Source organism: Pleurodeles waltl, chromosome 6, assembly GCF_031143425.1.
Source record: "Pleurodeles waltl isolate 20211129_DDA chromosome 6, aPleWal1.hap1.20221129, whole genome shotgun sequence".
NCBI classification, from domain to species: domain Eukaryota; kingdom Metazoa; phylum Chordata; class Amphibia; order Caudata; family Salamandridae; genus Pleurodeles; species Pleurodeles waltl.
In genome coordinates this window covers 1468045915-1468069749 of record NC_090445.1, presented here as the reverse complement: position 1 = coordinate 1468069749, position 23835 = coordinate 1468045915, and the positions used below count along the sequence as shown (strand labels likewise).

The 23835-nt window shown below is 40.7% G+C and overlaps 1 protein-coding gene across 1 annotated transcript in view; it reads left to right on the top strand.

Annotated features, from left to right (window-relative positions):
- The window catches only part of UBE2D1 (ubiquitin conjugating enzyme E2 D1), a 46884-nt gene extending 24178 nt beyond the window's left edge, over nucleotides 1-22706 (top strand). The window contains exons 2-7 of the mRNA XM_069240974.1: nucleotides 9046-9109; nucleotides 9201-9232; nucleotides 15115-15192; nucleotides 19357-19462; nucleotides 20779-20872; nucleotides 21793-22706. Coding sequence (XP_069097075.1) covers nucleotides 9046-9109; nucleotides 9201-9232; nucleotides 15115-15192; nucleotides 19357-19462; nucleotides 20779-20872; nucleotides 21793-21838 — 420 coding nt within the window. The 3' untranslated portion in view covers nucleotides 21839-22706. The remainder of the gene's footprint in view (nucleotides 1-9045; nucleotides 9110-9200; nucleotides 9233-15114; nucleotides 15193-19356; nucleotides 19463-20778; nucleotides 20873-21792) is intronic.
- The last annotated feature ends 1129 nt before the right edge of the window (nucleotides 22707-23835 follow it).

Sequence of the window (23835 nt, the reverse complement as noted above, 5' to 3'; positions counted from 1 at the left end):
AGCTTTTTAGATTTTAATATAACAAGCTGTGAGTGTGCATCAAAAAGTCGTTTCCTTTTCATACCTTCCTTTCTTATAAAGCTTAATAAGTTTGCTTCATCAACAGCACTACGTTTTATTTCTGACCCGCAGGAAACACTTTCGCTTGCAGTTCTGCCTTTGGGTTGGTTGAGTTAGGGAACAAGTGAAAGGAAGGTCCAAGTAGGCTTAATAATTGTACAATTGTTACAGAAACTACGAGCATTCGTTAGATTAGTATGGTTAGGAATACAATTAACATGACTACTCACACAGGGAAGTGTTGATTCGTGAAAGTTCACCAGTGTCTCCAATTAAACGTCTTATGCTTAAAAATAATAATTTTACTGAACGGTTGTCCTTCGTATCGTCCTGAAGCAGACTGTCCGCCCGTGGTCACGTCTCTCCTATTTACACCCTACCCGTTATCCTATCCATGTTATAACCGTAATGTATTCGTGTATACCTGCCCCCTATGCCCGGGGAAGAGGGGTGGCAATATTTAGAGCAAAGCATGCCTACCTACCGGGCAGCTAAATAAAATGTTATGAGCCTGCTGCAGAAAATTGGCTCCCTTTCACATAAACATGGACCCTTAACTTCTTTACGATAGTTTGAAGGGTCTTCAGGCAGCATGCAGTGCCCGAACAGGCCCAAACAACCGTCTACGGATCCGCAGCATACCTTCACGCCCCCTGTAATTGCTCCCTCTCGGGATGGTGATGCTGCTTTCGTCAGATGTGAGATGCCAGTAACCTGAAGTCCGGATCTTAGCTCGTATCACGCATTGCAGTGATTGTTGCACTATGGCCCCTCCTCTATAGATGCGACTTCTACAAACCATGCCCCAGCCTGCCTTAAAGTCTTAAACAGCCCGTACACAGGTGATGATTGTACGTGTTGCCAAATACAATTTGTAATAGTAAAAGGCCACTATTCATATTGCCAAATTAAAGCGCAGAAATAAATGTACCGTTTAGCACCAGGACACAGATATTTAAAGCTACCTAAATAGTAAAATTAACCGCGCTGGTCCGAGTTCATATATGGATCCCTTAAGCCAAAAATACTGGTCATTTTGCATTTGCAGTTTCGCTTGCTTGGCATATGCATCTCTCAAGCCATACTAGCCCATATGCAGGATGGGGAGACCTCAATCAGCCCTCCTGTACTATAGTCGGCACATAGGTTTTGACCTTAAGCAGATCACCCAACACATTTCTGTTAATTTATTGTCACGATCATCACTAGGAACAGGGCAAAGAATAAACCTCTGAAATATTTCTTGGGTTGAGAAAATTCATATGTGGAGCAGCCTGTGTGAGCAGTGATAGGGCTTTGGGGAAAAAACTAAATTGCTCCACATCTGGATGTCTTTCTGCTCCTGTCAAAATGAGATAGAAATGTAAAAAGCCCTTTCTGAGACGCACATAGATGACCTTAACGAACATTAGAACTCAGACTGAAATCTGTTCAGTAGGAACCATATGCTATTTAGGGACGTCGCAGTACTTAAAGCTTAACCCGAAAAAAAGCGAATTGGTCTTTTAAGGCTCTCAGCAGTGAATAAAGGAAGTGAAAAGTGATGCAAATACTTTAACAGGGGAGATATTTGTCAACTCCAAACATCCTATGGCTATAGCACGAAATCTCAGACAAAGGGTCTAATACAAGACTGAATACACTTTGTTGCGAGTGTAAATAAAACTGCAGCTAGGAAACATATTCGAAAGAACAGAGTTCTGGATTGGATGCTCCCTGATGTACATCTACTGATTTTAAAAAAAGAATGAAAAAATGCATAGGCCACATATTAAGGAGGCGGTGCACACTGGAAAACTATCATTTTGCCCTGTGGTCATGACAGACACTGAGTGCATGCAGTGACCTGTATAGGAACACAATCAGAACCATAGATCGTACTAAATTAAGTTGCAACATATAAGGGTATATCCATGAAACTACTTGAAGGCCAGTTTGCCACAATCTATAGTCTGCTGAATTTGACAGGGAGCTTGAGATGCTCATCACAAACCAATGTAATTAATCTTGCCCTGGTGTTGTGATTTATCTCGTGTTTGTGTTATAAAATATTTTTGTAGCGGTTTCACCTTTCTGCATGGTTTTATACCAGTTGCTTTTTTTCACATCTAGTTTTACTCTGGGAACTGCTAGACTGTCATAGTCTTGGTGTTTTGAAATTGATTACATCCACTTGTCTGCTGACTAACTCATTGTTCGTGCTGGAAAATGCATCAGTGGCACGAAGGTTTAATGTCTCAACGGTCTTTAGTGTACATTTAACGCGTCAATATGTGACTGAAAAACATGGCATCACAAACACGATTATGGCTGGACGAGCTGCTGTCCAACCACTGTAGTAATGCAGGTCTGTCAAAAGTGCTCTTTTACATAGGAAGACCTATGTGAATTCCTGCGTGATAAAGGTTGTGTGGTAATTGCACTCACTTTGTAACAGGCGCATTGTCATAGCAATGCTTGGTAGCGTCTGTGCTGTAATGGCTGTTTCCCGTTTATACTAGCTAGGTCACCCCTAAGAGTCTTGTATGTCGCAAAGCTAGGTGCTTATGCCAAATATTTTGAAAGTATATCTTTATCAAGACCAACAGCAAAGTGCATTTGGAATTTTCACCACATAGGCAATTGTAGCTTTTTTTTACCTTTAAAGGGGTGCGTTTGAGGTTAAAAGTTGAAGTTCTGTAACTTGTGTCGAGAAATAGCTACAATGCGATTTCAGATTTCTAATACATATCACATCCAGTTAAAATGTGAGGTTAGATTTTTAGGTTTATTGGAAAGTTCTGTATAATTAATAACTTGTGCTTTCTGAAAACCACACCAGTAATTCGCTCACACTGACTGTGATTAAACCTTAAAAACGCACATAAAGTTTTATTCTGCTAGGAGATAATAGACCTAATTTTGGGAGCCGAAATGCTAATATAGAAGTAGTAATTGTCCACTTATCTTGGAATTTGGTAGTTGGTGGGAACACGTAGTATCGCAAAGAACCAATGATCTGGCCTTCAAATATAAACACTGAACACCATTTAATATAGGGTGCCTTTGATCAGGGGATTCCTCTGCCATTTGTCACGGTTTCTTGTTGGTAGGTCAGCAGGTTTCCAGCACAGGTGGTGGGTGGTCCGTCCTAGTGTCTGAGGAGGACGGTGAAAGGAGTTTAGGATCTCTGAACACAGGAGTTGGTGTCTTGCCATCTAGAACACAGACATCTGAAAGTTTGCAGGCAACCAGGAACTGCTGCAAAAGTGGTATGGCTGGTCTGTGGGAATTCCAAATGTATGAATCTGTGATTGTCACTAATTCATTGATCACTGGATAATATACAGGCTTAAATTACCCCCCCCCACCCCCCCCAAAAAAAAAAAAAAAACGTATTTGAACCCATTTAAAACTAGTGAAGAGACTGAAAAGGAAAAGTTGTTTGAACCAGTCTCCTTATCCAGCTTAGTTTGTACCCACAGGCTAGAAGTACTTTAAAGATTTGTCTGTCCTCATGAGTCTGGGCATTAAAGACTGAACAAGGACTTAATGCTCTGTTAAAAAATCGTCTGCATAGTTGAGAAGTGATTTACAGGATCCTTTTGAGAGGCCTGGTAAAAGGCGTGGTGACTAGGAGATTTCCCAGGAAGCTTGAGAGCTATGGCAAAGACTAAGAGTATTTTCCTCCAACTGCTACAAAGTCGGATCTTGTTGTTATTCATCTCTGGAGGACTGTAATAAGCCTCCCCCATAAAACTGAACTCTCCAGCACTTTAGAATTTTAATAAGGTAATTCCAATGTTATCCTAAGGGAGAGGTGGGACTTGCAGTAGTGAAACATGAATTTGAGTTTTTCACTTAAAAGAACATGTTAAACCTTTTTAAATACAGTGTGCCTTGACCTCTGAGCAGTTCTGAGCCTACCCTATGGGTGACATATGGGTTACAAAGAAAGGTTTGGTCATCCAGATCAACATGGCAGGTGTAGACTGTGGACACATGCTCTGCCATGGCAGGTCTGAGACTTGTTTAAAGGGTTACTTGAGTGGGTGGCACAAGCAGTGCTTCAGGCCCACTAGTAGCATTTTAATTTACAGGCCCTGGGCACATGCAGTGCCACCGTACTAGGGACATTCGTAAATTAAAAATAAAATGCCAATTGGGTATAATTCAATTCTATCATGTTTTAAGGGGAGGGCACAAGCACTTAACCACTTGTTAGCAGTGGTGAAGTGCACAGGGTCCTAAGGCCAGCATGAGCAAGGTTAGCAAAAAGGAGATAGAAAAAAGGTTTTGGGGAAGACTACCATAAGGCTGACGGGTCTACGAGAAATCAGCCATGTTATACAGGCAGTCTTCTACACCACCTCAGTTGCACAATTGCAAAATTTGGGTACAGCTGGTTTGTGTCCACAAACCATACTGCAGTTCAGTATAACACTGTACAGGAGAAGCAGATGTGCCTCTGTCACACTATTCTTAGCATAAGAATTATATATTCTCTTCAAAATTTACTTTTACATTCAACTTTTCCATTGCTGTTCTTGAAACCTGGTTCCCAGGGCATGACCTAGTCAGTAAAGATGGCAGCGGTGGTTTTCTTCTCTTGTTCATGGTTACCATGGAATGCTCGGTGAAAAGTGTCTCTAGACTAGAGTCTAGGGCTGAAGCGTTGAGTGGTCTTTGAATCCACTTTCAGGGGTCAAAATGGGGAGCACCCTGTCTTCCATTCCAGCATTTGTGACCCCAAGGCATCATGGTAAATGCAGTCATTAGCACGAATTTGAATAGTTTTGAAAGTTTTTCACCATACGTTGGTGTGGCGAGTGCCGTATCTTCGGACACTTTCAGGGGTGCTTGGTTCCCTTATTTTTTTGCTTAATCACTCTCTTTGGTTGTTGAAAGACTATTGGGTAACTTTTTAAAACAATTTTTTGTCATTAGAATAGAAAGGAGCAGCATCTAATAATTTTTTTTTTTTAAAAGGTGTACTTGCTACCTATCAATAGTAAGCTGAGAGGTCCAGCTGCTGGTGGCATGGTAATGGCAACACAATGCTCTGCCAGATTGCCTTGATAAGATAAAATGGTTATATGAAAAAAGTTTCCTTCTCTTTCCCAACCACAGCTCAGGTTATCTGGAAGAGAAAGAGTCACTTTTGGAAGTAGGCTTGTGGCCAGCTGTAAAAGGGATTTTGCAGCTGCTCCTGTTACGGAAGTATTGAAACAAAATGCTTTATTAAAAAGCAATCGGATGTTATTATCACAGGACCCTAGGAAGCCATCATATCTATAATGGCTGCAAATTGTTTTGGGTTGGAGTCTGCCACCTGCCTCTATATTCATAAGAGAGGTCGTATTGTGACTGATTGTGTTTTACGATCTAGCCTATACCTAAGCACGTTGACTTGCTGAGAGTTGGTGCACAAACTGCAAACACTTTTAGTGAATCCAGTGTATGTATATTTGGCCTGCAATGGGGGATTGCGGTTTCTGTAGGTTTATGTAGGAAATTGAAAGCTTTCCTCTAAAGGAAAAGTTGTGATCAGCCAAAATCGTTCTACAAGCCTATGTTATGCTTTGGGTGGTGGACTGGCTTGTACGTTTTAATCTGTAGGTCTGCTTCAGTCAGCTACTTGCATAGCTTGCAGGAATAATTGGATAGTTTATTTTGCTTTTTTTTGCTGACAGTATTCCTACAGCATGCTTGTATATCATTGATAATAAATCTCTAGGATGCTTTTGGTGCGCATTTGAACGGTTCCGTCATGCCTACCAGTGCTTGTGTGCTTAGGACTGAACTATTAAGTCCTCATCACACAAGTGCCAAATTCCTCTGCTGTTTACTGTAGAGTGATTTGGTTTCTCTAATAACGGCCTCGGGAGCTAGGAATGAGCTTTCCCAGCTCCGAGGCTGTTTTTGGTGAAATGACTAGCAGCGCATTGAGCGCCTTGAAGTCAGTTCACTGAAAAAGAAAGTGAGAGGAGCAGATAAGCTCATTTCACTTTCACTGCTGTTGGGGGGAGAGAGAGGGGGGGGGGGGGTGTTATCTCAGCCCCGAGCACCTAGCCAGCCAAGAGAGGTATCATTGGGAATGGAAAGGGGAAAATCTCCCCCAAGACACCAGGGATTTTTAAAATTATTACCTAGGGTGGGGACTGTCCAAAAAGGGCATGCCAATGCCTCCCACCACCCAAGCACCAATAAGTCTTACTGCCCCTCCCAGGGGGCATATGCGGGCTACTACCACCGATTTGGCCTACTGAAAACCAGGATTTTTTTTTTTTATCACGATCGTGTGGTTTGCTTCCAGAAGCAGTGGGAGGTTCAGGGACCATTGCTTTTGGTTGCCCCAGATTAGGCAAGATGGCCCTAGTATGATGATCTGTTACTCAGCTGCTGCTTCCTCTTCCGTTGAGGGGGGACCATCTGTCTCAATATGTTTGGATTTTCCCCCAAACACTGCCACGGCACCTGTGGAAATTGAGCAGTGGCAGCTAGAGTCCTCTTGCCTACTTGATAAGTTTTGTGGATGCTAATATAAAGCCTACAACTATTATAAAATAGATGTGTGGTTGCCAGAATACAGTTGTGCAGTGTTGTTTTTTCAGAAGGTTTGGCTCCCTTTTAATCGTGCCTTTTTGATATTCTGTGTCCATGCATTGCACAGAAGGAGATGCCAGTAGCTGCAGTCATGAGTTGCCTTTACCTGGCTTCCCTGTCAGGTTGACTTGTGTGCGCATATCTTTCAGTTGCCATTAATGGTGCATTTTCTGGACTGAGTTACTTGTTTCCCCACTACCCTGCTTAGTTTGTTCTATTGCGGACTCAGAATCTTGTAGTGGATTTCTAAACTGCATCCCCTTTCAAGCCAATGCACAGATGGCTTGTTTTCTTCCCTGAATCGAAGACTGTTAGTAACAGTCACATCCGCTAATAGGGTTGTAGAATTTCACAGCAGTTGGGTCTTTCCCGTTTCAGTTTTCTCACCAGATAAGTTGGTACCGCCCCTACCTTCTTTCCTACAGTGGTTTTGGCCTTTCATATGACCCAGCCTTTAAAAATAACAACCCTTTTCATTCTTACTCATCCGTTCCTGCTGGTTACTTATTGACTGAATCTTCGCCATTGACTAGCAACAAATAGGAGCACAGGGATGAAGTGTACTGTTAGAGGAGTTACTGAAACCCTAGTTTGGTACCATGGCATATCCATACTCCAGTTCTGCCCACCACATGGCAGTCTCGAGGACTATTTTTTTGGTCCTGCAGTATTATGTTTATTACCTGGATATGAACAATGCAAATTATTCTTATGAGGTTACATAAGCTTTAAACTCGGGATAGAGTGCGTTTTTCTTGTATAGCTTAGATTCGTTTTGTTAACCATGTCTAAAGCTCACCATCACCTGTGAGCTTTTGTTGTTGTAACTTATTTATAGCCATTTTCAACCAAAATGGTTGAGTTCTGACGTTCTCCATTATCCTTGCAGGATACCTTTGAAGTATTGGTGAGATTGCAGATGTTCACTACGAACCAAGTTATAGGGTTCTACTTATGATATGAAACGCGCCACCAAGCATTCTTGATTCTCCAGGGTAGCTGAGGATTGAGGGGTTGTAGCCAAATGGTTGGGCGGAGGAAGTGTAGGACTGCTTAAAGGCTTCTACTGTCTACTGGCTTGCAGTAAAACAATCTCCCTAAATATCACTAGTTGGGTAGTTTGAGGCGCTGGCACCCATTGCATTGTACGCCCTCTCAAACCTGCCTAATGTATGAAAACCAGAATGGCGGCTATATTCCAGGAGTGTTAGGCCAGTGTTCTGAATCGGAGTTACCCACTTTTCAGACAGCTACCAGCACTGATCTAAAGGGGAAGGCCACCGTGATATGTATTCCAGAGGAAGGTATCTCGAAGAATATTAACATTACTGGGCGATTCTGGCTGTAGAACGGATTGGCAGACGTGAACTTTGCTTTCCTTTATTTCTAAAGTATTGTCTGTCAGGCTTGTTTAAATGTGCATGTGTAACTCTTCCCGGATAGGTTAGAGAAGGGCATCCTCGCACAAAGGCTGTATGGTGGAAACGGGCAACTGGCTGTGGGCTAGTATCTCTGCCTATAAACGTTGACACAAAGATGCTGCATAGAAACAGTTGTACTGCACAGATCACCACATGCACTCACTTATTAGAGTAGCATATTGAGCTGAAAATTGCTTGCGCACGAGCAAAGTTAACTGTAAGCCAACCAGGACTAGAAGTGTGCTAGATGAAAACATAGGAAGTATTCGTTTTAGTTGAGTCACTGGATGAAACCAGAATATGGAACACTCATTGGGTGTTATGATAAAAAATCAGGCTCTTCTGTGTCTTGAAGAATGTGCTTTAAGAATAGTGTTGTATTTACTTTGCGGCAATGATAGGAGTCATACATTAAAATAGTGTTATGTAGAGTTTTTCTTTCTTGCTGGCAGATGTAAGATTGAAAACCCAGAAATGTGAACCCCGCATAGAGTTATGTCCTAAATGGAAGACTAATTTTGGTACCAAAGGCTGAGGCGCTCTACTCCTGTTTGCCGACAAACTTTCTGGTTTGTCATTTGCATGCCAGCAGCACACCTGCACAATACGCTATCTGGCAAAATAACAGAGAGGTGGCTTGCATGAGAAAACGCAGGCAAGTTGGGTAATCAGCATAGAATCAAGCCCTACGGTGATAAAGCACTTGCAACAAGAAGGCTTCAGATAGCAAGAGATATATGCAACAAGAAGGCTTCAGATAGCAAGAGATATATGCAACAAGAAGGCTTCAGATAGCAAGATATATATATATATCTCTGTCTCTGTCTCTGTCTCTGTCTCTGTCTCTCTCACACGTGTAAATGGAAAATCAGCTTTTTCTTGCATGCGTTTTATTAGTGATGTTAGTTTGAAAAGTGCAATGTCCAGGGCCTAAATGACCTTTGAATTATAAAGTTATTTAACTCTGCCTTTTCTTTAGGAGTTGAACGACTTGCAACGTGACCCACCTGCTCAGTGTTCTGCAGGTCCCGTGGGAGATGACTGTAAGTAGGTGGGAGGTAAACATGTCAGTCACACTTTTACTATTGTGTGCATTGGTTTTTTTAATAATCCGCAACCCTTTTGTCTTTTCAGTGTTCCATTGGCAAGCAACGATCATGGGACCTGTAAGTATGGGATTAGGGATGTAGCTTGATTAGAATTTGTTTGTGTTGTCAAATATCTGGCGAGTGTAGTTTTATTCTGGTTCACAAATACTCGTACTTAAGGTCTCTCAGCAGCCTTTCCCTGCCCAACCACCTCACCCCTTCCCTCTCTCCCCCACCCCAAGATAACAAAAAGTGGACGAGGGCCTTTAAAATGTGTCCGTGACTAATACTGGATTCTGTAGATTTGCACAAAGTTAATATCCTTGACGAGACCAGAAACAAATTCAAAAGAAGTGTGACTGAAATCTTGCAGTGGACTGATCTACTGCTTTTACTGTGATGCCGATACATCAGTGTCTGGCACGTGTTCCCAGACTTACCTACTGGCAACACAATGTTGCTGGCAAGAGCACATGGAAGTTGTAGCCCTTCTGACACATTTTTTAGTTCTGCAGCTGAGGCCTCTCTAGTTGGATGAACTGTAACCCCCTCATAAGAAGCTTACTGTCGAGGCACAAGAGTTGATGTCCAATGCCTGACAATGAAGATCACTTGGCTTCCTTTGGCTTGTTGACCATTCCTTCCACCTGTTAAAGGCTGCCCTACAAGCTCGCCTATTCAAGCCGTTTTCCATTTGGAAACTGATCTCCTACAGCTCCAAGATTCTCCGTTAATACCTGCCTGGACAGCTCAATAACCTGAAGGTATTCGGCCAAATTACCAATGCCGAAATATATTGCAACGTTTACGTTGTTTGTTAAAAATGTTCAGGCTGTTAATAAACCCTGAAACAGTTGGGCCCTTGTCATCAGTGGCCTCTTCACGGTTTTTGCAGGAAAACCTGATGTTTTCAGTCCAAAACTGTATTAAAATGCCACAAGTAATAATGTGAGTACTATTACTATATACTGTAATACTGCATTGTGTTCTGAGAACAAATCCTTCAGGTCAAACCTTGCAGATGTTTGTCCCTGTACAATTATAGATTTGTATGTGAAAATCATTGTATTAGTACATATTTCTTCAAGACATTCATCGTTCCATAGGATGTTAACTTGTAATACTTGCATATATCTCATTATAGAAATATTGATGCCCACGCTATTGGTAACACTCTGTGCAGTATTACCACTCCTTGTTTACTGAAACACTCGCATGTAGGTCTTTTTATATTTTATGCTCCACAGCATTCAAGAAATGGCTAAAGTTTTTATTCAACAGAGCGTTTTATATCGATTTGTGCATGCTTGTACTTGTTTAATTTTGCTACAGTATCTGTTATAAATGGGGTCTCTAGGTGGCAGAAGTATAACCCTTGTCCATGTAGGGACAACAATCCGTGCCCACCCTCTGGAAGCTTGGTACTGAGCAGTCCGGTTTGCTTTAGAAGGCAAAGTGTAAAGTATCTGTGCAATAAATCATGCAATAACAGTCAAAACGCCACAAAAATGCACCACACAGGTGTAGAAAAATATAGAATGTTTATGTGAGTAGATTAAGGTCAAAACGATAAAGATTTGATAAATACAAGTTGAAATATCACTTTTGTAATAAGATGGGTTTTAACTTCTTAAAAGCAACAATTGTCTCTTGCAAGCAAAAAGTACCTGATTTGTGTCAAAATTACACGCACGAAGACTGCAGAGGAGGGGGTGCGTCGTATTTCTGGACACACACAGACTATGTGTTGATTCTTTTCCACGCAGCAAGGGCTTTGCGTCAAATTCCATCTCGCAGGCTTGAATTCTCTTTGCAATGCAGGGTCTTTTGACGCCCAGAGATGATGTGTGGAAATCCTGGGTGTGCAGGATGAAGTCACAGGTGCTGCATCGACCCAGTGGGTGATGCGTTCGAGTTTCGGTCTCACGGCAGGCGCTTCCTCGATTCCTCCTGCAGGAAGTCTGGTTGCTCTGCAATGCGTCGATCCAGTGGGCTGAGCGTTGAAGTTCTGGTTGCAATGCTGGCGCTGTCGATCTCCACCCGGGGAGCCGGGCTGCGTCATTCCAGTTCGGCGATGCAGGGATTCTTTCCCCGCTACGCAAGCTGTGCATAGTTTCCAGCAGGTTGTGCATCGATTTTTCACTTTTCTGCAGCGCCAGAGGCCAGCAAGGCAGCAGTCCTTTACAGCAAAGCAGTCCGGATTAGTCCTTTGGTCAGCCAGGCACCTTCTCTTGGTTGGTTGCAGGTTCTGGTTCAGAATTTTTCCCAGGAAGTGTCTGAGGTGGTAGGATCAGGGACCCAGTGTTTATGCCCAAAAGTGCCTTTGAAGTGGGGGAGTCTTCAAAGAGTGGTTTTGAAGTGCATAAGGTCCCCTTTCAGTACTGGTCTGTCTGCCATGGTCCCAGTAAGGGGTGTGGAAGTCCTTTGTGTGGGGGCAGGCCACTGTCCCTTGTCAGGCCTTCCAGCCCAGGAAGACCCATTCAGTATGCAGATGTGTGCAAGTGTGATTGAGCATCCTCTGTGTTAGTCAGGGTGAAATGCACAAGGGAGCTGTCAACCAGCCCATCCCAGATGTGGATTGGAGACAGGCTGTAAGGCAGAGAAGGAATTTAAGTGCAGAGAAATGCTCACTTTCTAGAAGTGGCATTTCTAAAATAGTAATATAAAATCCAATTTCATCAGTCGGATGGATTTTACCATTCTGGCCATACTAAATATGACCTGTCCACTACTTTCTAATCAGAATCTACCACTCAGTGTATGAGGGTAGCCCTAATATTAGCCTAGGAAAGGAGCAGGCCTCACACCTGTGGAAAAGGAATTTAGGAGTTTTCCCACTACCAGGACATATAAAACTCATATGTATATGTCCTGTTATTTATCTACACAACACCCTTCCCTACGGGTGTTGTTACTTAGTGCCTCCCTTAGGGGTGACTTATATGTAGAAAAAGGGAGCTTAAGGTTTGGCAACTACTTTTAAATGCGAAGTGGCAGTGAAACTGCCCCACACAGGCCCTCCAATGGCAGGCCTGGGACATGGTTAAGGGGCTACTTATGTGAGTGGCACAACCAGTGCTGCAGGCCCACTCGTAGCATTCAATCTAAAGGCCATGGGCATAGGTAGTGCACTTTACTAGGGACTTACAAGTAGATCAAATATGCCAATTTTGTGTGAACCAGTGTTAACATGTTTTAGGGCGAGACATTATCACTTCAGCACTGATTAGCAGTAGTAAAGTGTGCAGAGCCCTAAAGCCAGCAAAAATAGTGTCAAAGTGGAAGGAGGCAGGCAAAGGGTTAGGGGTGACCACACTAAGGCTGTCAGGTCTAACAGTACGTGTTTCAGGAAAATCTACTTCATGATGTTCAGCATTTTTACCTTGTGGTAATGGCATAGCTTAAAGCATGTTTAGTTACATTTTGTTTACCCCAAGTATATTCGTTTCAGGGAAATATCTATATCCTTTTACTTTAAAGTTAAATTTGCCGCCTCTTGGTCATGCTGTCCCTGTATCTTAAAGTACATATCCATTCATGTTAACTGTACAGTACAAATTGCTTTGAATGCGGCTATGGCATCCACACAGAGTGCATTCTTACGTTTGAAATATGTGCTCCAAATGCAGGTGGTTTAGCTCATGTAGCACAGCACATTCCATCAAGATGGCGTGGAAGTGGTACAAAATGTCACAGAACTACGGTGCCATTTCACACGGGCTACTGGGGAGACTTGCTGGCCCATGGTATATTGTACTTGCACACCTTTTTCACGGACACACCAACTATTTGTGCCATTTATTGGGAGGCGCGGTAGGGCATTTTGATTGGCTTGGTGAAATGTGAATAAGTAGATGAAGGCTAAATCCTTTGAGGAGGTGAAAGCCGTATAAACCAGGACCCACGCTTCGAGCATTTGTTTCTTGTACAACCATTCAGCTAACGTATGTAGTGGGAATGCGCTGAAATATTTTACGTGGTTCATGTGACCAAGTAGTGTTACTTTTTTTTCGTGCAGAGAAGTTAGGTTGAATCAGTACATTATTACACTAGTTTAGTGAGCAGTGTATTTGTTGTTCGGAAGATGATGGGATGTTTGGGTGGATTGTGTGTGTTTAATATTTGGAACCTTGTTTCTGTTATTGTCACTAATGGGAATTGCTTTGTGGTGTCACTGTTTCTGGTCAGCTGGAGCAAATGTGTGGGGAGGTAGAATGGAGATGGGAAGGAAGTTTGAAGATGGATCATCTCTTTATCACTAGTTACGCTAAAAGAACAGAGCTATCCTGTTAACTGAGTCAGCCACCTTCGAAACTATGAGATCCAGGAGAATGAGGGCTGCTATGTTGCCTCTGACAAGGATCATGTGAATGTCAGCTGTGGTGGTGATGAGTGCGGGCATAGCAAGATTGGAATGAGGGTCAGAGATGTAACTGTTTACAGACAGTCACAGAACATTTGAGTTTGCAGATTTAATTAAATAGATTAATTTGGGCCGAATGGGAGGGAACCGAGTTGCATTTGAAGGAGGAGATACATGAGAGTCCAGTGCCACAAGGATCGATGCAAAAATAGTTCTCAGAAGTGTAGGTTTTTTTCCCCACTGATAAGGCAAAGCCCATAGCTGAGAACGAAGTAAATGAGTGAATGGTACTGGGGAATTGTATACTGTTACAGCATTGAAGTTACATTTTGAGGAATGGTTTGTGAGGCGTTATGATTGGCAGAATATAATCCAGAGCTGAGGACACGATGGGCTCGGTGGAAGACCTACATATACCTAGGCATCGGAGTTTTCTACCACCTATGAAGGAGTGCTTGCGGTCTATTCCTTGAAGAGCTGATGACGCCAGTCATTCAGGAGGGGTGAGAAAGGTGACTGAAGTGAAGATGGGAAGAGGGCAGTGCAGATATAATTCTGTTCTCAGGTTGTTGAACTTCCCTTCATTGGACCAGTTGAACAATGTTGCAGTGACGCGTATTTGGTCCACAATGGTCGATTGGAGTTCAGGGAATAAATGGGACCAAATTTATATGACCAATTGGCTGGATGCGAAGGGATCTATGGTTGGCTGGGAAATGAGTTTGCATGTTAAGAAAAAGGACTGCGTCCAAGGGAGGGCTGAAAGGAGTGGAGAATCAGGAGAAAATGTGTTGTGGAGTAGTCGATTTTCATAGTGGCCATGACGATCAGTTAAGCTACAGTTTGAGCTGTCTCAAAGTGCAGAATTGTCTTATGGATTCTCTTTTGCCAAGTCCTGCATTGACAAGCCTAATTCAATTACGTTGCCCCAAGTTTAGCTCAAAGCAAGCTTTCCACTGTGAAGTTTATTGAAAACTACACGGCTGCTGTAATGACTTCTTTCCCCTTTGAATCACATCCACTTCACAAGCTTGATGCACCTTACCGAAATTGTAGAGCACACTACTATTCACTCAATTGTACTAACATGTAAATTATTATGAAAGACTATTTCCTTTGCTACCCTTCTGCGACACAGTGCAAAATTCAAATCATGTCCTTTGCTGCTTTTCTTTGTAGTTAGGTTTTCTGTGCCCATTTCCCACACAGCACTAACTTATGAATAAGGATTTAGACATTTTTTGATGTCATTGATTGAGTTGCTGATTTAATAATGTGTTATTTGTTATTGCTTGTCCTAAAAGGAAAGTATCTTGCTGGGTTTGCAGAGGTTTTGTGGGAGTTCATTTTTAAGAGGTAAAATGCAAATCCTTTTGGATCACAGCCACATATACTACTTGGGTTATTCTACCATGCAAGAGCACTGCATTACTGAATGCATGCACAGCTCTGGCTTTGTTCACATTTGTGGTAATGAGGTTTGGTGTCTAACAATTTCACTTCTGACATGTACTGTATACTTTTGCTACTGTGTAGGTGTAATTCATTTATTAGAAATTTTCATAAACCAAGTGAAATTTGTATTACCTTGTTTCAGACTGATAGCCCATACCAAGGAGGAGTCTTTTTTCTTACAATTCACTTTCCAACAGATTATCCATTCAAACCCCCAAAGGTAAATATGCTGTTTTAATATTAAAATCTTTATGACCGGTCTGTAATTATTTTGTATGGCAGTGAGTGATGAATGAACAAACTTGATTTCTGACTTGTTTTTGTAGTATCTTCTTTGTTGTAGCTCACTGTGGGCTCCTTGGAATCTAAATGCATACGGATAATAACTGCAAAGTACGGACTCACCTTTAACTCGGCTTTGAACACATCAACCTATTCACCTTGTTTTTTTTTTATACTCTAGTACTTAGCCATCCTTAAATGACTTATGTTGTAGTTTCAGGAGCATAACCTATTCGGCTGTATACCCACCAATATGTTGCTCTTAACTAGTTTTTAAGCTATCTGCTTGGTGTGTGTTACATTCCTTAAATGATGGAAAGTTTCTTGGCAACATTCAATGTGGATGTGGCCCACACAATATGGCACCCACCCTCATGGGGAACTTCAAATTCTTCCTCGAGCATTAGTTATCAGGGCACCCCTACATAGAAAGCATTAACCGCTGCTCCTTAACATGCCTCAGTAATACAGAACATACTTTCTTCTCTTTTGCTTGAATTTTGTGAGATAATTTTAATGGTATTGCAGCAATTGTACCTCATACCACGGTCCCCAAAAGTGCTTTTGGGATGTTAATGCAAGCAGCTATACAGTTTGCAGACGTCATTCTTGTGGCTCTGAGGTGTGCTCCAGTAATGTCAAAGGAAGCTTGTAGCAGAGCTTTGAAGTGATTATGATGCGGGCACTTTTGGCACATCATTCAGATACAAACCAAATTTAAGGTATTCTAGGAAGGATTACATGTTTGAGAAGTGCCAGGTCTTTATCACTCACTGGAAATCAAGGTGGTCATTGTCCCCTTATTAGTGTCAATAGTTCCAGAGCTTCTACGTCTGTTCACCAAAAATTGAACTGTAACAAGTTCGTTCTCCACCCAATGGGGTGACCAGGAACTTGACCATTTTGGAGTCCTTATTTAATATTGAGATAGTTTGTTTTTAATTTGAGGTTGTAATTGAGGGATTTTGTTATGGATCCCTTGTAATCGCTCGAGTTAGAGAACAAAATATCTTTACTTATCTATGTGTTGCACGTTCAGTGGTCCTTAGTCATGGATGGCCTGGTGGGTGATCTAGAAGGCATTGCATGATGTCCTGGTGCTTGGTGGGCAGGAGTGATACGTTTCTACATACACGGAAGTAGAATTTGTCTGGTGGCTGTGTTGTGCATTTACTGAAATCTGCACTATAAATAGTGAGGCATCAATGTGAAGACTGATATATTCTTTGACCAGAGAGACTGTGAGCTATATTCTGTGAGGCAGATTTTAAAGTGAATATGTTTAAAGTTGTGGAATGCTCTTATCTGAAAATATATTGTGTTGTGTTTTTCATGCATACTGTTAGACTGAGTAAAAAGTCAGGTAGACGAATGAAACACAGAAGACATTCACAGTGAAATTATCATATCACTTGTTACCACCATTCCAGATTACCTCTACTGGGGTTGAATTGACTATAGTAGCATTCTACTAAACTGTCAACTCTAGTCCGTGCCACCAAGCGGCAGATACGAACAGTAAAGGATTTCTAGTTGAAAATTATACTCATCCTGTAGTGCACTGTCTATATAATTTACATTATTGTGGATTTGGATGTATTTGTAAACCTTTTGTAGAGCAATGGGAAAATGGCGACTTTTTATTTGATTTTGCATCCCTTAGGGCACTTCTCGTTCTACAAATTAAATAAAGTTCTGCAAATAAAAAAATATTGAACTTCTCACTACACTTAATTACCAGCACATTGGAGAAACAGATTTAGCAATGTTATGGGGGACAGGGAAAGCATAAAACCTCATGTATTAGAAAATTATTTGAGCCACAAACGCAGGAAAAACAGCTTCAATGTTGGAGTATAGATTAAACTGTCTTCTTCAGCGGCTACATAATTACTAATTAAAGCTAATTAAAACATTTACAATAGTAAAATCTTGATACATCCACTCCTAAAATTAACACTCCGTATTACAGTGCATGGAAAAAAGTCGACTGTCTGGAGACCCTACATTATAGAAATACACAACCAGTGAATAGTCATGGCTGCAAATACTTCACCCATCTACTTTTTTTTTTTCTTCCCAATAATGCTAAATCTCGGGTAGCGAACCTTTTTGTTTTCTGAATGCTAAATGTTGTCATGCAAGCTTGGTCTCCCCAGCAGTATCTGCCCACATAGTCACTTGCTATACAGTGCACCATTCAAGCTGAAGGCTGAATATTACATTTTTAAGAAATCTATTTTAATCTGCTTAATCATTATCTTACGGTAATGAACACATTCCACCAGAGGATAGAAGAAGTCTTGCAGCTGATTAAACTTAAAAACCGTAATTCCTTTTAATATCCGATTCAACAAATACTGCGGCAGAGGTTATGAATGCTGGGGCCCTAACTGTGACCGCTTGGTAAACCAAATGGATTAGTAAGGTGTATATAAAGAAGCAAAATGTAGAATTGGGGTTTTTAAAATGTTCCGGAAATGGGAAGAACGTTGACATTGGAGGCTAAAAACTAAGTTTGTGTCCCCAGATTGCTTAATGGTAGCAGTGCAAATCCATAAAGTATGAATGATAGGTGGCATCAATTGAATTTAGAAAAGCCCCAACCTTAATAATAAAATGTAAATTTAGTTTTTTTGTGTGAATAGAATGGAATATTTATTAATTTGTGTATTTGTTTGATAAATGTTTATTTCTGTATTTTTTGAGGTTCTTATAATCAACATTGCCTAATCCACAGTCCCTGGTTTCATTAAATGACTGTGGTGGTCCCTTGATTTCAATAATGATTCGGGGTGGGTGGGGAGGAGTTCACATGTTTCAGTGATAAGGTGAGCACTCACAGAAGTCAAAAGGTTAAGAACCACTGCCAATGTATCATTTTACCAGAAAGGTCTATGTGAACAAGTGTTGTCATAGAGACATGCAAACTTTACGTTTTAACTGGAAAAGCAGACTATCCGTCTGGCATAGGCATTGTAGAATTATTTGAATATATTGAGCAGGAAACCTATTGGCAGCCAACTGAGACATTGCTGTCCTGTGCCTCCCATTTGCAGGATATTTCGAATAGAACACCCTCTGATAAGATAAACAGCCTGTGTACCGGACAGTACCTGATAGAACCCTTTCTGCACTTTGTTTCAATCAGTTCTCTACACACTAGCTTGACAAAACGTTGGCAGGCATTTGTGATGAAAGAACAAGAACTGCGATATGTTGATGTAACGAGAAATGGTGTGCTTTCTCAGCATTGAACACATATGTGCACTAGGAAGCGAGGTGAAGGACCTAGAGAACCTTATTGAGGATAGACTTTATTTGGAGATCACAAAGAACAGACTGATTGTAAACAATGAAACATGAGTAATAATTTTACCAGATAACCTGAGACTCGCTGTAGGGGCATTCTATGCGTTAAGTCCTTTATGATAGATGGATAGCTTTGTTCTGCAAAATAAAGGGCTGTCTTTAATGATCGAAGTTTTTCGACCACAAGGCTGCATCTCATCCAACCACCGTATTCCGTGCCAGGACCCTCTTTGAAATTGAATTAGTGTCTCAAAAGTAATGTTTAAACACAGGTACAGCACTTTCCCCTCCCCCCCCCCCCCCTCCCCCCCCCCCCCCCCCCATCTCTCCCTCTTCAGCGCCTTTAGACCCTCTCAGGGGAGTTGTGTGCTTTATAAATTCCTGATTGATGTAAAATTAAAGAAAAATGCGATTTCAGTCTTTAGACTTGTACAAGTACGTGAAAAATAACTTCATTGTATTTTTCGGGAAGACGTCTGTGTTCTTCAAATGGAAAAGTGTATGTTTTGCATGCCAAACTATTGTATCAATTTACTTTTAGTAAGAGGTTGTAATGAATAGGCTCTTGTCTGGTTTTGTGTATTTATTTTTTTGAAGTACTTGTATTCTCTTTGGTTAGTGAACAAAAAAAATCTTTACTTACCTATAAGTGTTACACGCTTGACCTGAATGATCTGTAGCTTCTGTCCATGATAGTGGCACGTAATGCGAAGCCGGGCATGGTTTGATCAGAGAACCACGTAAACTGCAATAATTGTGTGTTTTTTTTTTTTTTTTTTTTTAAATCTAGGTTGCTTTCACAACAAAAATATATCATCCAAATATAAACAGCAACGGGAGTATTTGCCTTGACATACTGAGGTCGCAGTGGTCTCCTGCATTGACAGTATCAAAAGGTAATTTTTATTTGAAATGTTGCTCAATGTGGACTAGTGTTTCTACACATCGAATGTGTAATTGAATTATAAAGCACATATGGGGAAAGAGTAACTTTTAGCAGATTGTAAATGCCCCCTCATCTGCACATTAAGGGAGCTCCATAATGATACTGTTACACTGGAAGTTCCAGATTCCCTTGCAACATGTCTATCTTAACAGTTTACATTAATCCAGCATTGTGTCTGTTTAAGATTCACATGCTTAAATGTATTTCCATGTTATCATGCGGCCAGTCATCAGAAGTAAATGGTGTTGAACTAGATGTCTATCTTCAAAGCAGCATCGCAGGGTTTTTAAGACAGCTGTTGGTTCCCCTACCACACATGCAGCCTTCATCTTTTTCTAGCAAGATCCTGAGCTCTGTTTTCCTTGTGTTAGTTCAAGACCTCTGGGCATGTCCCCTCCATGTGGCCTGGACTCAACAGCATTACATAGTAATTTCCCAATCTTAAGGTTTTTTTTGTGGAGATCATCCATATGTTGTATTCTTAAAGCGCATGCTTATGCTGTAGGCGTAGTGTGTGCCAAACGTGTTTTATCAGAAGATTGAATAGCCTTTTAGCTTGCTAAATGTCTGCCATTGTGTCTTGAAAAGACAAGTTGGAAGTAGAACATTAGCCCACCCTGAGGCGTGGCCTCCCAAAGACCAGAAAATACTCCTTTTAGAGTGAAATTTCAAGGACGTCTGAGGGGGTTAAGATCTGTAGGAAAGATATGGATGGCTTTCCTCTCCCAGAGAAAGTTGAAACCAAACCCAGTGAGTAGGCTGCACTTCAGTATAAGATGTGTTTATTACCAATTCTATTTAGCACTTACTTCTCCGGTTTGTCAGCCTGTCTAGGAGTACTTCAAGCATGTAAACTGTTAAAAGAAGTCCACTATGATCCTCCACCTATCTCTACTTGTTGTTGGGCACCAAATCTTGTTTACACATAGCTACTGACTTCGTGATTGAGTGTATTTGTCGCGATATTTAATGTGCTCCTGTACTATTCAATGGTTGGCAGCAGCACAGTTTTATTGACAGTTTTATTGACTGATTAGTCTCACCAGTGTCCTGAGCTGGCAGATGGACTAAACACCCACTTAATAGAACTCTTTGTAAATAGAAATGTAAAGCCAAATTTCAAATCTGAAATATTGTCTCATTTTTTTGTTTATTATTATCTGTTGTACATCTTGAAATTAAAGTGATGATCTTATTATTCTTGTATTTCAGTAAATACGTTGGGGTACACTTACCGCAAATTAGTTTTTCCGTTTTTTGTTTCAGTCTTGTTGTCCATTTGCTCACTACTTTGTGACCCAAATCCAGATGACCCTCTAGTTCCAGATATTGCACAAATCTACAAATCAGACAAGGAAAAGTAAGTTATCCAAAATGTTCTATTCTCAATTATATTGTTTCTAACGTGTTTTCAGAAGTTGGACCATTCTGAGGTATGAAAAATAGAGCTGAGCAAACTGGCAAATACGAGGCTACAACGCGCCGGTGTTCCACATCTAAGGAAGATGCATGTTGCCATAATCAATTGCCTACAATAAATGTATTTATCTGTCCGGAGTTTGCTAAGTGTTTTTTTTTTTTTTTTTTTTTTGCTTTTGACAAGCACTACTTGATGTTATAAGCAGTCGTTTTATGTTGGTAGTTTTAAGTAGCACAGGGATGCTATCTCTTTTAGCTGGACACAAATTTATAGTCTCACAAACAAATCCTTATGGCTGGCCAGATTACAAATGGTAAAAAGTGGGACATCATGACGGTCTGTTACCCATAGAGTAAGGCACTGCTGTTTCTGCGGCTTGGAATGCTTGTGTGCAGATAGTTGGTTAAAAAAAAATAATAAAAATCAGCCAGATGAAGATATTTATTTCCTCTTTGAGGGAAGTTTGTGTTTGGAGTACACAGTAACTGTTTAGCTGATGCTTTAAACATGCCCATGTGGATTTGCTGCCGCTTCCCCGTACTTCCTAAAACCTGCAATTTTTTTTGTAGTTTTTTTTTTTTTGTTGAGCTTTTTGTAATAGTTTAATAGGTGAAATAGGTTGACATGTATACACTGGAGGCAGTATGGCGTGTTTTTTTTTTTTTTTTTTTCTTTTTTTTTGCACTGCCTTCATTTTAATGTCATTCATCCTGACGGTTATCTGTAGTCTCATTGTTGTAGGTCTGGAGCTCCCTGATTAATTGTACCAGTGTAGATTGCAAAGAAAATTTATGCAAAACGGAGTGGTGGAGTATTTTGAAAGGTGACCTCTTATCTATGTCTCTTCTTTTTATTTACAGATACAACAGATTAGCAAGAGAATGGACTCAGAAATATGCAATGTAAATTTGTGAAAGGAAATTATTTCATATAAACCAGAGTACTGTAAATTCTAGGTTTTTCAAAATTAGGAGTAAATCGACCACAGTTTACTGTCAATGTACCACAAGGTCTCTTTGGTTTTAGGTATATTTAAGTGTTTCTGGAGCAAAAGAAAACAAACTTCCAAAAAAACCTGAAGACTGTGAGTGCTATGAAATTGTTCTGTCAAGCTTTGCAAAAGACTGTGTGGTTTTTAAGATTCTTGGACTTCTGCCTCCTTAGTCTACCAGTCCTACAGTGCGGCAACGAAAGCAACCAAATTATTTTTTGGTGAGATTTTTTTTACATGCAAAATTTAAGTATGTTTGTACAATCCTCACTTGAAAGTGTCATTTTTTTTTTTTTGTAAGTCTGTGTTCAGGTTTCATCCTTTTAGTTTACTATTTAATTTGTATTTTTTTTTTTTTTACTGTATAGGCTACATATATTTACATTTGTAAATGAAACAAATTTTAGACATTTTTTTTTCTTGTGTGGTGGCAGACCGCTCACAAAAGGAAGCTTATCTTTCCAAACCGACATACCTTCTTTGGAGTATTTCATAAACTGCAGGTTTCTTAAAAGCAAACATACGATCTTTGCACTTAGATTTTCAGTATACTAATTATGGGGAACACTTGTTTGATTCTGTTGCATACTTGACTCCAGTTTATCGCAATGTGAACTAATTGCACTGCTGAGTATATATTTAACTGAGTTTTTTTTGTTTTTTTGTTATTTCTCGCACTTGATGTTTCCATTTTTTTCTTTTCATATGGGCAATATAATATTCTCAGACCTTTTACAAATCTTACTGTAGCTTTTCCATAAAAAATAAATGCATTTTGTACTACCTGTTTAGTGTTATTTACTCCTCCCCTCGATCTACCCTTTTCCTGAGTTGTAAATACTTTCCTACCGAAATCAGGTGCCCATAATACTCTTTCATCCTTTTATGTTCTTTATTTTGATTAATGTAAACTTTAATCTGGTCTCAAAGCTCAGTGGATTTTCCCGGTTGTATTGGAGCATGCAGTGTTGATGTCTAATTTGTCGCAGAGATTATTGTAAAATTGATTTTAAAAAGTGTAGCTGTATTCGTGATTGGATGCAAAACGAATTTTCTTAGGAAGTTGATATTTTAATCATTGTTTCTAGTCTTTTTACTAGTTTGTAGGCGAGGCATTCAACGTGCACCTTCTTCACAACTAGTTCTATGAACTATTATGCTCTCCTTCCCTTAACAAGAATACCTCCTGTGTTCCTGCGCCTTGACAAGTCTGCTAGATCTGTGATTTGTTATTTAAATCCAGCATACAGGAAAGGTTAGGGTCTGCTAGTATATAAACTTACAATTTAAGCGTTTGCATTTTGTGGCACAGTGCAATTCTGGGTTGCTAATATTAGTACTGAGTGAAATGTAAATTATGCTGTTAAAATACCTTAAGTTCGTGTACCTCAAAATATGCAGTTTCTAAGTGTAATTAGACCCACGGTGTATACCCTTGCTTAGTCACGAGATACTGGCATACCACACTTTACTCTATTCTATAAGAGAAACTTCTTGGAATGGTTAGAAAACCTCAACAACTCCTCAACAATGACACAGCACATGAAGCTTACTATTATGTGACATCATTGAGATGGAGTTATATTAAATATTGTTTTTGAAATCTAGTAGGAGTAGACACATTGCGCCTAACTGAGTTCAATGGATGGTTTACACCGTCAGCCAAACTTGCTACCTCCCTGCTGGGCCAATTAAGAGTTTTCCACTAGGTCCGCAGGTGGAAACCTGAGTTTACGCCCACTGGCCTAGCGGTAAACAGTCTACAGCATTGTCTTTGTCTCGTAATCGAGCCGGCTGCAATGCTGTAGGCTGAAGGGTGCACAAGCACCCTCGCAATGTTCACTGCCTGAGGATCCCTGCACCCGCTCTCCGCCAGCGTTTTCATGGCAGTACTAACACCATGAAATGGCTG